At 44.7% G+C, this 14,686-nt stretch overlaps 1 protein-coding gene across 1 annotated transcript in view; it reads left to right on the plus strand.

Annotated features, from left to right (window-relative positions):
* The window catches only part of ADAM19 (ADAM metallopeptidase domain 19), a 30,668-nt gene that overhangs the window by 13,556 nt on the left and 2,426 nt on the right, over positions 1-14,686 (plus strand). The window contains exons 5-21 of the mRNA XM_010182779.1: positions 75-151; positions 1,623-1,815; positions 2,073-2,138; positions 3,463-3,534; positions 4,372-4,538; positions 5,661-5,745; positions 5,993-6,132; positions 7,669-7,846; positions 8,533-8,622; positions 9,329-9,524; positions 9,806-9,914; positions 10,404-10,608; positions 11,138-11,218; positions 12,288-12,396; positions 12,495-12,630; positions 12,860-12,926; positions 13,487-13,702. Of these exons, the coding sequence (XP_010181081.1) occupies positions 75-151; positions 1,623-1,815; positions 2,073-2,138; positions 3,463-3,534; positions 4,372-4,538; positions 5,661-5,745; positions 5,993-6,132; positions 7,669-7,846; positions 8,533-8,622; positions 9,329-9,524; positions 9,806-9,914; positions 10,404-10,608; positions 11,138-11,218; positions 12,288-12,396; positions 12,495-12,630; positions 12,860-12,926; positions 13,487-13,702 (2,187 nt within the window). The remainder of the gene's footprint in view (positions 1-74; positions 152-1,622; positions 1,816-2,072; positions 2,139-3,462; positions 3,535-4,371; positions 4,539-5,660; positions 5,746-5,992; positions 6,133-7,668; positions 7,847-8,532; positions 8,623-9,328; positions 9,525-9,805; positions 9,915-10,403; positions 10,609-11,137; positions 11,219-12,287; positions 12,397-12,494; positions 12,631-12,859; positions 12,927-13,486; positions 13,703-14,686) is intronic.

The following is a 14,686-nucleotide window of genomic DNA, read 5'->3' on the forward strand; positions in this document are numbered from 1 at the left end:
TCAGTGATGCCTGAAATATAGCACACGTCCATCCCAAAACTGCATTGCCAACCCTGCTTCCCTCTGCCTTCCAGGAGCACTGCTTTTACCACGGGGTGGTGCGGGGCCGGGAGCACTCCAGTGTCGTGCTCAGCACGTGCCGAGGGCTGCGGTAAGTGCCTGGTGATGCCGGAGCTGCAGGAACACCTCTGCTCAGCTCCTCAGCGTGCTGCCACCTCAGCTCTGCTCCCTGCCAGCCTGGTTACCCTGTTTCTTTCTGGGAAGATAGACCAGTCCTCGAATGCCAACCAGCCAAGGGTCCTGGGCATAAAAGGGAACGTGTTGGGGGGAAATGCAGAAATTCGGGTGTCATTGGTAACCATGGCCCCCTAGCCAGCTCCTAGACTTCTTCCTCCTTTGCGCTGACAACACGGACTTGTGCAATGAGTTTAACTCAAAGGTCCACTGGAGCAAAAGACTCTCTTGGTAGTGAATGGGGGCTGCATCCCTTACAGAGATGGAGCAGGACTGGCCACATCCCATCCCAATATTCTACACTGATTGAGAAACCAGTTCCTTCTCCCAGCCTCTCAGAACTGGCAAGTTTTTGTGTGCGTTTCAAGGCAAAGTCTTCAAGTCTGAACTGCCTCCTGGATTGTCAACCCCGCACTCTGCTTTCTCTCTGGGTGGTGCTGGGCTTGTGTGTGTCACACATTTAAAACTTTTGCTTTGGTACTAATGGAGTCTTTGGCAGGAAAAGAAAGTCTGTCCCCTCAGCAGGAGTAAATGAAATGGCTCATTGTGACCAAAGAGCTGCATTCATTTACACCAGCTCAGAGTTTGTTTCCAAAACACCACATGGGCTTTATTGATATTAGTGGTCATCTGCTCTCGCACACTGATTGGAAGCTGTGCTGGTGGGACCAGCTGTGGCCAGGAAACAGCCGGTGCCAAAGCAAACCTGAGACATCTTAAATGAATGTAGCACAGGCCAAAAAGCCCAGTGAGATAAGCAGGACAGTGCAGCCACCTGTGGTTTGCAATAAATAATCAAAAAATGAAAGTAGTCACAGGTGTGCCTTGCTTCTGTCACGCTGTGTTTTCCTGGGCTCTGCCTTCCTAGCTGCAGAGGAGATAGCGATTTTCCAGGGGGCATCAAACACAGGAGCTTTCCAGTTCTCCTGGATATAATGTGCTCATTGAGAAAACCAGAACTGTATGGCCATGTGCAAGTTCCAGAGAGGTCTGTAGTTTTTTTCTGTTGACAAAACCTTCACGTTTTTTAGGTCAGTCTTGTTAAAGACAAATTTCTTCAGTTTGTGGAAAAGCTTCCACTGCCCCAAAGGAAAAGCCATACTATAAAAAACCAGTACTTCCTAGGTTAGTGCTGTTGCAGCACATGCTCTAACACCCCCTTAATTGAATGTCTGGAGTCTATTGAATAGATTTTAATATATGCAAGCTCAGGGATTCCCTGCTCTGAACTCAAAATTTCCCCATCCTTTTTATTAATGAACTGAATGGCCTGGTAAGGATAAGTGCCTTGCCACTGGCAAATGAGAACTCAGCAGCAGAAGAAAGATTTGTCTCCGGTTGCTGTGATAGTAATTAACTTTCCCTCTTATTGCTTCCTGTTTCAACAGTGGACTTATCGTATTGAGTGGCAATTCCAGCTATATCTTAGAGCCGGTTCCCGACAGCCCAAACCAGCACTTGCTCTACAGGTTGGATGACCTGAGGTTGCAGAGAGGAGCCTGTGGCTACCAGGGCACAGGGGATGCAGCTGAAGACTGGCTCAGGGACTTCACAACTGGGATGAAACCACCTCACCAGAGGGTGAGCAGGGCTCACATCGGGTCCATGCATGATTCTCCAAATTTCTCACCTAGAATCACAGAATCATAGAATCATTAAGGTTGGAAGAGACCTTTAAGACCATCAAGTCCAACCATCAGTCTAACACTACCGTGCCCATTAAACCATGTCCTGAAGTGCCAGTGAAAAAGAAACTGAGAAAAATGGCATGTACCTATGTTTTGCAAAGAGTTTCCTGGGGGTTACTGGGGAAATAACCTCTGTTGCTGCTGCTTCAGGTGAAACGGGAGACTCTGCAGACTACGAAATACGTGGAGCTTCTGCTTGTTGCTGATTATGCAGAGGTAAGAAAAGGCATCGCGTTTATACAACCTGAGCACTGGGCCCACAGCGAGCGTCCCGCCTGCAGCATCTCCCGATGGTCCTACTCCCATCAGCAGACAGGGAGACCCGCATCCTGGTCACTTCTGTCCTAGCAGCCATGACTTCTCTGCTGCCACCGTCAACCAGTGTTGGCCAGAGGAGAGATGCAGGTTGTGATTTGGACTAGGTTTGGGGGTCAGTTCGTGCCTCCCAAGGTACCCGTTGTTGGCCTTGGTTATTGAGGGGAGAGATTGCCTTCAGCCTAGGGTGACTTGGGGGTTTCCAGGAACAACATGCTTATAATACTGCAGTACACTTAATCTCTAGAAAAGATAACCATGATTATTCTCTGCTCTGAGCTGGTAGCAGATACATAAATAGACATTTTCAAGGCCGCAGGTCATAGAATAGTGCTGGAAGAGACCCAGGGAAGTCAGCAATCCCTCTCCCTTTCCCAGCCTGGACAGCACACCAGATGTACTTACCGACAGTGCAAACCACACAGTGTTTTGCTGAACATTTAATCTCCAGCATAGACAGGAGTCAGGCTGGTCCTATTCATAATTTACAACTTGAAAAAAAAACATAGTGCTCTGGGCTATAATTCATTTTGAACAGAACTAAAGAGGCAGAACTTATTTTGCTTTATTAGGCAGCAGGATACCAGGAAAACTATGAGAAAACACATTATACCAGGAACTGCCATATGTTATTCACCATTTCATTAGAGGAACTAGGGTAGACACCCTCGCAGTGTTGTCATTACGTGCCTGCCCTTTAACGTCTCCCTTGCCAGAAGAAAAATCACAGGATTTGTTGGCTGTTAAACAAAATCCTAAATATTTTTAAACTTTAATTCCTTGAATCAAGCAGTTTGTGAAAATTGACTCACTTATAGTCAGGTGGTTTATATAGGCATATTCAGTGGGTGAGTGAGAGGCATCCTCCATTCATTGGATGAGCAAGATGTGACGACTGCTATGGTAGCCGTGACCTCAGACATGAATGAAGTCATGGCAAATTTGTCAGTTCTTTGTCAACCCCTGGCTCTGGGAGCTCTGATAGTTTTGGATTGCTCTACTGAGTTACTATCACTGCTTGAGTAACATCCCTGCCATGAGATCCCAGGGATGAGTTCTGTATATATGTGCACGGATGGGCATATAGTCAGATGTGCAGTGAAAGAAAGCTTTTGGGCTTCACCTGATAGTTACCTCCTTATTCCCAGAGTAATACAACCTGTTTTAACATATTTCAGCTCTTTCTAGTTCCCTTTCTGTTGTCTGACATGTTCATTTTGTTCAGTTTCAGAAGCATCACTTCAACATTGAAGCAACAAGGCTTAAATTAGTGGAGGCTGCTAATTACGTAGATAAGGTGAGATCAGGTGTGTGTGAACTGAGGACAGTAAAGTCCAAATAATGAATTATGAGAATTAATTGTGACAGAGGAAGATTGCCTTCTTGGGAGAGAGAATAATGTTTCCACAGTTATCCTCAGTGACTTGGGAAGTGTAGGGCATCTGACAAACAATTCTGTTGTTGGATATCAGGGACAGGGTGGGGGAATCTCCATTTCTTACCTTGGAGCCAGCATGAGCATCTCTGTGTTTTAATACCTCTCTATATTATCTGTGTTACCTAAATACTGCTTTTTGACGAGGGACTAATGTATTAACTTCAAATTGGAGAAGTCTTGACAAGTAGAGCTGGAAGGAACCTTCAGAGGTCATCCTTGCACATGGTACCCAGTGCTGCTGAAGTAAATGTCACAGCTTTTCAGATCTACTCACTTCATGCTCCCCTGCTCCCCTTAAACTCCTTCCACTACTTCCTTGAACCCCCTGCCCGTAAAGAGTTACCCTGTTTGTACTTGACGTAAGCAGCAGATTATTTCCTTCCTCTTTTCATGAATTTTTGACATATCTGAAGATAAACATGATCTCAGTCTCCAGTCTTTGTTTTTCTAGATAATCTCTGTGTCATTCATTTAAAGTGGAAGTTGAGTAGCTTAATTGAGCTCAGGGTTGTGAGTGATGCACATTTCTCTCACAGAGCTGCGGCGCTGAGTTGCAATGCATTTCCAGAGAGAGCATCTTCTCTGAGCATGTGTGTCTGCAGTAGCGTTTAGCAGGGTTTATATACAAGATCAAAAACACAGTAAAATAAATTAGAGGTGCTTATTTTGTCATCTTTTTTCCTTTCTGTATCTTAGTTTTACAGATCCCTGAATATCCGGATTGCCTTGGTGGGGCTGGAGATCTGGAGTAATTGGAATAAATGCGATGTAACTGAGAATCCCTACTCCACTCTGAAGTCCTTTCTGGCCTGGAGTAGCAAGGAGCGGGTGCACAGAAAACATGATAATGCCCAACTAATCACGTAGGTTTATTTCTCCTGAAATAACCTGGGTTTTAATAGTGGCTTGGGTGGTGGGAAATCAGTAATTAAGATTATATTCTAAGATTCAGAGTGGCAGATTTATATAGTGGCTGCTCAGCCAGCATTAACTCACACCCAGAGCACAACCACACTTAGAAAATTGGAGGTCCCAGGCTAAGCAGCAGGCTCAATGCACAGAGTGCATCAGTTTTATTGTGTGTGCGTATCAAAATCAGCTGCACGTGATCTGTCACAGCTGCATGTACGTATTCAAGAAAATCTGAACCATAAGCAAGAACTGTAAAGGGGAGCTAAGCTCTCTGCAGAAAGCATTCGTTCCTAACTCATCCCACTGAGACACAGAGATGCAGTGCAGGGAGCTGGTTAATGATCCATGACTCATCCCACTGATCTCATTAGGGCCAGTAGCTATGGCCAGCAGTGCAGATGTCACTGGAAGAAAAATTTGCAGCAACTCTGAGATCTTCTTACCTCTCCCATGGTAATTCATCCACCAGTAAACAGTGGTGAGTCAGAAGACTGAAGGACTGAAATGTGGAATTTCTTTGCCTTTTCCCTTGATTTGTTGTTTTTTTTTTCCCTTTAACATTACTGTATTTCACCTTCACCTATCACAATTTCTAAGGCTCCCATTTCAGACATGTTGCCCAGCAATGGTGCAAAATTCTAGCTTGCCAGTCAGGAGCTGAGCATGGCTGCACCTCAAAAGTGATATCTAGTACCCTGTCAAGTCCCTGAATCCCAGGCTGACAAATAGCAGGTTTAAAGTAAATGAAATATTCAAAACAGTACCCAATTAAGGATCCAGAAATAGTCTTTTCTACGCTTGTTGCAAAGCTCAGGGGGAATCACTTGTTGGCACGGACCATTATAAAAAATGGAATTGGCTGGTTGGCCCATAAAACAAAGTAGCAGTCCAAGAAAAATAGGTCTTAAGGCTTTGGAGCTCTGCTGTAATGTCCTGTACTTGAAGATATTACTAAAGAAAATGTATTAACCTGACACTGTGTATGTATAAAGCTGTAGACTGCAGGATGCATTTCTCTGCCTTGCCTTCTCAAGTGCCTTGGTGACATTGTGGTCTTTCTGGGTTGATTTTAGGGGTGTCCCCTTCCAAGGTACCACAGTAGGCTTGGCTCCTGTGATGGCCATGTGCTCTGATTTCCAGTCAGGAGGAGTAAACATGGTAAGTAACTGTTAATACCTAATGCAATGTTTCTTGCCAGCAGTGAATACGTAGGATGGATGTCTCCTAAAGCCCAGGAAGAACATATTTCCTGTGAAGACCTCTAGCTCACCTGCTCATAGGCAGGAATACCTTTAGTAGGTTTTTTCTGCATGTAGTGATGAGAGGTGCCACTTAGCCCATTGACTCTGAGGTGCACAGGACAGGCATGGGTAAAATGCTGATGTACTTCTTTGACATTGCACAGGATCACTCTGATAATGCCATTGGTGTTGCTGCTACCATTGCCCATGAGATGGGACACAATTTTGGCATGAATCACGATTCAGCTGGCTGCTGTACTACCCCTGCAGAAGAGGGAGGCTGCATCATGGCTTCTGCAACTGGGTGAGTTAGTCTTACAGGGTCTCAAGGAGAAAAGCAAAGGGCTTCGTTACTCCTTGGTGGAGTAAGAGCTAGAAATGCAGACTGAAGGTGGGTCTGTTGCTGCCTCTCAGAGCTGGTGTGTTTATACAAAAAATAATTTGGGCAACCCTGGCTTATATATCAGTAGCAATTTGTTAAAATCCCAATGAACTTACTCCTGCTTGAGATTGTCCTTAGGTAATTTAGGGACCTGGCAGCATTTAGAAGTGGAGCTCTAAACTGTGTGGTAAAAGAGAATTTTCCTATCTTCTGTCCTGAGGGACTGTCCTACCAAACGATCCATCACTCCAAAGCAAGTTCAATGCACACACATCCTTCTGCCAAACCTGGGCTGCCCATTGCCAGCAAGTACAGAGGAACGAGGGGGAATGAGAACTTGTGTGAATTTGGCACAGAGGTTTATGTGGATTTAATTTCTGTGTTGCACATGAGATATGTAGACAAATGGTTGATAGGGTTTCTAAAGCACGTTGTGCAAAAGCTAATGTGTGTTATAATACAGTAATAAGAGGAAAAAGGATTGCTTCCGGAAATAACTGGCTTTTATTAAAAGGAGCAGTGATAGGGCTATATTTCTAAGTCAGAATACATGAGAACAGATCAGCAAGATGTTGTCTTCAGAATACTGCTTGGTTTCAGTGAGCCACAGAAATCCTGTGTTTAAAAGTGAAGAAAGAACTGCCTTTGTGAGAAGGGGGAAGCAAGAGTGACTCTGGAAAACCACAGGGATTCCAGAGCTCATTTTGGATGAGGAACCACAACAGCTTCCATATTTCAGTCACGAAAAAACGTCAGCAGAACCCATTCACTTAAAGCCACATTCTCAGTTTCCTTAAGCCTTCCTCACTGGGTTTTAGCAGGTTTTAACAAAATTTTCTCTATAGGTATCTTCTTTTACGTGTATGATTTCCTTCAAATGAGGAAAAACATTTAGATAAGTGAAAACACAGTGGCATGCAAGTAGAATACACAACATGAACACACACATGCACGGTTGTATATAGACTGCATCGGTTCTGGCATTGTAGCAACAGAAACTAATAATTTATGTAACAGAAAATATTCACAGCCTTTGCAATGAGGCAGTAGACTGGAAAAAAAATACTATTTTTCTCAGTTAAATTCACAAGCAGTTATTCACAGTCCCAGTGCTGGATTCTCAGGCTTGTTCAAACAGAGTTAGGAATAAGCCACAGCTTCAGTATTGAGCAGGTAAGGACTGCCGTACTTGTCAGCTATTGGTCAGATCTAACTCAGCATATTTTGATTCAATATACCATCATGCAGTGCAGTCTCACCTTATCTTCAAATGTAATCCAGATGGGTCTGATTTTGAACCGGCACACAAAATCACAGTCTGCTTTTGCATGATTTCATAGACTTCAGAGAAGGACCTGTGCCCTTCGGCACTTGTCAGGCCTTGCGTGTGCTCATTTTTGGTTCTCTAAGCCATTGCCCAGATCTGTCACGATGTTTTTCTACACTGTCCGTATTCAGGCACCCATTCCCCAAGGTGTTCAACCAGTGCAATAGAAAAGAGCTGGAGAAGTATCTGCAGTCTGGTGGAGGGATGTGTCTCTCCAATATGCCGGATACCAAAAGAATGTATGGTGGAAAGAAATGTGGAAATGGCTACTTGGAAGAGGGGGAGGAGTGTGACTGTGGAGAGGTGGAGGTAACAATTGTTCAGATCCAACCATTTGGGGTTTAGTGGGACACAATGATTTTATTATGTATTTTGCAAATTTGGTTATGTGAGATATAAACAGCTTTTTTTTGGTGCAGGAGATATGCATACCTTCCCTGCATGTAAATATATATGCGATCCAAATCAAGGTCACAAAGAGTTATGTCTAACTAAATTTACAGTGCATAGTCTAATGCATCCCCTGGGACTCAGAGATGGTGTAATCCATGGTTGAACAGAGATGATGAAAACTTCCTTTAAAAAAAGAAAAGAAAAAGTGATCTTAGATGTTACCGTTTCATATATAAGTTCACTTTACCTACAGCTCCATTCTTGGTAAGGACGGAGCTTCTCTTAGCAATGCATCTCACTTCTCCAAGTTCATACTTCAATTATACAAAAAGGAGCTGGAATAAGCAGCCCAGACTCATCAGATACAGCAAGCATAATCCATAGCATGCAGTCAATTCAAAAGAGTGTACAGCTATGCAGTACTGTAATTCAGCACATGCTGGGTATCGTGAGCATACTGCGGGAGGAAGGCTGTTTCTTTGTTTGCATGCAATTCATCATGCACGAGAAGAGATTAGCATCAGCCTCACACTTGATGCTCTGACACGTTCTTGTCTTGAACATCTGCCTTATAAACTCTGCTGCATCTCGCTGTCTTCCAGGAATGCAATAACCCCTGCTGCGACGCCAGCACCTGCTCCCTGAGGCTGGGTGCCGAATGTGCCCACGGCAGCTGCTGTCATCAGTGCAAGGTGGGAGCTCTGGGTTTTCCTAGGAGAGGAGGAACAACAAATTTACTCAGAAATGAACATAGGCAAACGTTTCTCTTAAGCTCATTTTTGTGTTTGCACAGTGACTGTGTGCTCTTACTGACCTATTCTGAACAGGTGGAAAAGAATGTTCCAGGAAGCCACCTGGACTCATTTCTTTCACAAGAGACTTGGAAAAACCTCCTAGATGTACCTGTGTATGCCCTTCCGTTGTCCATGTCCAGGGTGGACAGGACAGGAACGAACTGGGTAACCTCGTAAGCAAGGGAGACATAAGTTAGTTACACATTTGGAAAATGACAGGCAAACACTGAAACAAACCTCCCCAGCAGGGAGAACAGAGCACACAAAAATCTGTCAGAAATGGTAAATGAATGGTAAATTAGATCCTACCATAGGGTAGAGGGAGATGGATCGGTGTCCCCTTGAGATCTAGCAACCTTATTTTCTGTGCATGGTCTCACTGATACCTAGGGAAGGGATCCAGTCATTAATTTGATTCTACACAGCTCACCCAGTTAATGAAGTTGCAGAGTCATTTGGATCACTGCTGACCTCAAAAAACTTAGTACAAGGTGGTTGAGGAGACACATGCAAGATTTTCCCTTATCTACTGGGAGACATTGTGCAGACATAAAACCACAAAGGAGCCAAGCAATACCTTTTTTTTCCCTTTGTCTCTTTTTAGCTGATGTCTCCAGGAACTCTCTGCAGGGAAAGATCAGGACTCTGTGACCTCCCAGAATACTGCACTGGCGAGTCACCCTTTTGCCCCCCCAACTCTTACCAAATCGATGGGGCTTCCTGCGACGGAGAAAAGGCGTATTGCTACAGCGGCATGTGTCTCACTTATAAAGACCAGTGCACGCAGCTGTGGGGGCCTGGTAAGGACATTACTTGCAGTGAAATATGTTTTCCTTTGAACAGGAAATATTATGTGGCATCCTACTATTATTGACCCTGTGTAAGGTGGTAGTACTTTCCATACCCATTATCATTGGCAAAGTCTGAGGAGCCTTTCCTCCTGCCTTGTTTGCTTGGAGGAGGTGGCAAAAGTTTCCCATGCTCAAACCATCCCAGAAAAAGGACAACTGAGTGGTTGGCATGGGGTGAGATGGGCTTCCAGGCTCCATGGGAATCAGCCATGTGTGTCTCTTCCATGCAGGAGCAAGGCCGGCACCAGACGCCTGCTTTGAGAAGGTTAATGCTGCTGGAGACGTCTACGGGAACTGTGGCAAGGATATCTACGGCAACTACAGGAAGTGTGAGATGAGGTAGAAAGCAGAGTGGCAGCCAAGGGTTGCTCGTTGGAGAAGATGTTTTTATATATTACAAAATTATGAGCCAGTAGATAAAAGCAATCTATGCTTTGGTTTCACTCCCTCCCTCTGCCTCCTGGGAAACCAGCTGCATCCTTGTTGGACTTAGAGCCCTTACAACTGCAGCTTTAAGTTTACCATTTTCCCTGCCTTTTGCATTTTAAAACATCTAGTTGGTATTTTTTCAAAGCAACAGAAGAGGGAATTTTGAAATCCATGAGTTAAATGTAGCTTTTTAACTGAGACAAATACTTCTTAGTCATATCTGTGACTTGTTGAGGCCCATGGAGACAGTGAAACCATCAGAACCATCAGACACTGTTGCTTGGGCTAGCTCTTGGGAGATGACCATGACCCAAGACTGCTACTTTACGTGTAGAACTGATGTCTGCAAAACATTCAGGAAGCCAGAAATAATCACTTTAGCCTTTCCTTTGAAATCAGAGATGCTAAATGTGGGAAGATCCAGTGCCAGAGCTCTGCTTCCAAACCCCTGCAGTCCAACGCGGTGGCCATAGACACAACCATCCGCACGCAGAGGTCACAGCTGAGGTGCCGAGGGACCCATGTGTACAGATCTGAGAGTGAAGAAAAGGAGATGCTGGATCCTGGCTTGGTGCTGACGGGAACAAAATGCGGGAACCAACATGTAGGTACAGTCCTGCCTGTAATCGTTTTGGGGAAGTTCAAGGTATCAGTTTTCCATCTGGACAGTGCTTTGTGGTTACCAAGCTATTAATTGAGCAAAGAAGAAGAAGAGAAAAATAATTTCTTAGAAGCTTCTGAGAAGTAATAGAAGAATACACACCAAAGGCCATACCTTAAATCTTTGCCAGATGAAGTCCAGGGCCAGTGCTAAGTTTGGGATTTGCTTGTTGTTTGAGGTTCCCTTGCTTAGAGGTGACACAGCATTAAAAATCAAGGCACTTGAGAGCTCCTCCACAGACTTGCCACCTGGGCATGGACAGGCACTAGACTTCTGAGTTCTCTGATGTGTTAGCTGAAATTTAGGGTAGTGATTAAATGTTTGCTTGGGATCCAGGTTAACTTCATGACCTGTTGTCATGCCTGTGGTATTACTTGTGTTGCCAAGGTGTCTGGGAACTCACAAGCCACAAAATAGTAATGTGGTACATAACCTGAAGAGCTAAGGCTGTTTTTGGATCCTTTCTCTGCAGGTTTGCTTTGAGGGACGCTGCCAGAACACATCCATCATCTTTGAGTCTGAAAGCTGTAACAAGAAGTGCCACGGGCATGGAGTAAGTGTCTTCCTTTTCATCTCCATTTCATACTGAAGCAGGATGGGCTGCCATTCCTCTGTGGATGGTTTTTCAGTTCAGTTCTGATACCACATTTAGGTTCGCTGGAAACTTCTGCTTCTTAATTATTAATCTGCACATTCCTTTAATGTTTGATGCATTTTCTGGTCTGCAATTATCCTTCTGACATAAGATTTAAGGAGGTCCACAGAAGGGATATGAATTGCACTGAACAGAAAACAAGAAGGGGTAATCTTACAGAAAAGTCTTATGGGCCCAGTTTAGATTGAATAAAAAAATTAGACTTACTGAGAGAAAAACATAGTAAAAAGTGATGTTTAGAATAGTTTGTCCCAAATTGTGCTCTGCTCTGCTCTGCACAAGTAATAAAAGCCTGGTGAGAATTTTTTATACCTTTTGTAGATGTTTCTGGCACAAAACATCAGCATCTCTCATCCCATAGTCCAGTTAGGCAATGGAGAGGAGCAATAAATGCAGCAGCAGCGACTGCCTCCCTGAGCAGCATGGGAGGCCCTGTGATGTACCCAGCAAGGAGAGGGACTCACTCTCTTTCATTCCCCATCTGCTTCCTCTCCTATGGTCTGTGATGCTGTAGGAATTGATTGTCAGCTGTTCCACAGGATCAAATTAAACACTACATTTAGCACAGGACATCCCTAATCAGAGGGACCAGCCCCTCTGTCGAGGAGCTGCCTAGATGATAAAACAAATAGTAATGGGCCCAGCAATAAGAAATCTTCACTGGATAGAAGTCCTTCAGTTTAGAGATAAGAATAAGAGAAATTAATTTTTAAATGCTGCTTTTCTCCTGAATCCAGGTTAGTGGCACTTCAGCTGAAGAAACTTTGTCTTTTGGAGAAAGGGACAGTTTCTGAGCAAACAAAAGGCACTGTCATTCCTGAAAAGAAAATGTTTCCCAGCACTTAACTCTCTATTTATACCAATAAGAGTTTCTTCTGTAGTGTTTTATCCATCGAGGCCTGATTCTTTTTTAGCTTGCAGATTCTTTAGGAGCTGGCACTAAAGTCTCTGAGTCTTCCTGCTCCAGGTCTGCAACAACAACAAGAACTGCCACTGCAACCAGGGGTGGGCCCCCCCATTTTGCAACAAGCAGGGGAGAGGAGGGAGCTTGGACAGTGGTCCCCCCATGCCCGAAGGTGAGTGGAACCAAGTCTACTATGGTGGCACATCAGGACTTGAGTCAGACTGGGAGCGGGAGTTTTCCGTGTAACTAACTGTACTTTCTTGCCCTCAGGCCCTTCAGCAGTCGTGATAGCTCTTGCAGTCCTGGCTTCTATTCTCCTTCTCATTGGAATCATACTTTTAGTCTATTATCTGAAATGCTGGAATAAATTTGACATCTGTTCTCTAAAGAAGGCCCCGCAGTTCAGGTAAATTGTCAGTGCTGTGCCTTGTCTGCTTGCATCCACCCCCTTTCAGTGTCAGGAGAGAAGAGAAATTGCAAAGGCTGTGAGGAATAGAATGAAATTGCTTTGTTGGCACAGTCAGAATTCGCTTCTCAATTTTTGACTTCAGATAAAATATAATGGAAAATACAGCAAAGAAAAAGGAGAAAATGTAGAAAGGAAAATAATACTCTTTTCTTTCTCTCATTGTCAGTGACACCTCTGGAAATGGGCATGCAAACCCTGCCTTCAAGCTGAAAACCCCCCAGGAGCAGAGGAAGGTAGGGGCAAGGTCACCTTCGACCCCCCAGGAGAGATGCGGCTCCCTGAGATGTGGGATGTGGTTTCCTCTCACACTGCAATTAGGGAGCAGACTTATCAAAGGATGGGGAAAACAGACACACATCCCCCATGGCTGAGAGTCAGCAGGAGCTGAATGTAGCAACTGTTTCTAGCCATTTCCTTAATGGTAGGAGCTGGGATTTGACCAGGCCTCTGTTGCCACTTGTCTCTCCTGCTAGATCCTCTTTTTGTCACATCCCCTCTCAAAACCATAGAAATCGCAGTCACTGGATTGATTTGCAAGTGTGACTTATAATGATAATGCCCGAGTTATGCTGTTCTATTGATTCTCATTTCTGCTGCATGATCCCAAATTTTCCTAGTCTATCTGATCAATGCCTACTAGATATATATACAACACATACGAGTGTTGCAGGCAATATTTCTACTCTGTGGGTCAAAGACCTCATGCAGATCCTCAAAAGTAGCAGAGAGTAAAAAGGTGGTCTGAAGTGGTTTGAAGTACCTAACTCCTGGGATTTGTGGATCTTCTGCACAGGTGATTGGCTTCCCTGAAATCCCATCGAAACCTCCTCCCCAGCAAGCTCCAGGGCTCCGAATAAATGCACAGCAGCCATCTGCCTTCTCCACTGGCTACAGCGGCGGCGTGGGGCAGCCCCCTGGGCCAGCACGGCCGGCACCGACAAAGGATGTTGCCCGGCGGACACCCCCAAGCAGGCCAGCGCCCCCCGCTCCCAAACCCCCTGTCTCTCAGGTACAGAGTCAAGCCACTGTCCTGTAGATGTGGTTTGATGGGGAGGTTTGTGCTGAGTGAAGCCTCTCTAGCTGTGGTGGGGGTGTAGGAGTTTGGGTGCTCACTGGTACATGCTCCATCTCCCCACAGGACAATTACCAGTGGTCTTCCTTGCTTTGTGGTGTTGCTGACAGTGACTGTGCTGGATGCTAGCATGCACACTTACTTTTCATTCAGGTCCCCTGATACCTCTGGCCCGGGCCTGGAGCCAGGTAGTTTGGATCATAAAGCAGCATTTACTTTACCAAAGACCTAAACATTTTTTAGCTGCTAATCAAATAGATAATGTGCCAGGAATGAAAGGGACATACAGATTTTTCCCTAAGCAAGCCTAGCAAAGCTCCTTTTACCATTTGCATGTATTTTATCTCCTGGAAACAAGCCCTTCTGAGATTACCAGTCAGTGATAAGTCTGAGGTTCAGTGCTGAGTACAGGATCTCCATTCCTTGGGACAATCCCTCAGGTATATTGCATTTGGTCATTCCTGGACTAAAACCTCGCGAGTCTTGGGCAAATTTTTATGTGGAGCAGAAATGGGACCTCTAGCATGTTGCATAGGAAACATCAGACTTAAGCCAGACTGATTTCATCTTGTGTGACCATCCTAGCCATGAGGTTATTTTGAGGGTTATAAAGAAAGGATATTGATTTACTTTTGTTGCTGGCAATCTTGTTCTAAGCTTAGTACGAATACCGCATTCTTATGGAGAAGATGACAAATCACTCAGACTGTCTTAAACACATTTTACTAAAATATTTCCCTATTAGCTTTATTAGGTTAGTGCCAGCAAAGAAGCAAAGGACTTGGACACAGAGAACAGCAGGAGGCTGCCTCCCAGGCAGTCTCTCTGAAGGATATAGAGAAAAACAAAGCCAAAGTAATTCAGTGAATGGGATTTGTTTCTAGCTCCATTGTTCCTGTGAACAGCTGGCACTTCAGCAGG

This window comes from Mesitornis unicolor, unplaced genomic scaffold, assembly GCF_000695765.1.
Source record: "Mesitornis unicolor isolate BGI_N332 unplaced genomic scaffold, ASM69576v1 scaffold11004, whole genome shotgun sequence".
Lineage (NCBI taxonomy): Eukaryota > Metazoa > Chordata > Aves > Mesitornithiformes > Mesitornithidae > Mesitornis > Mesitornis unicolor.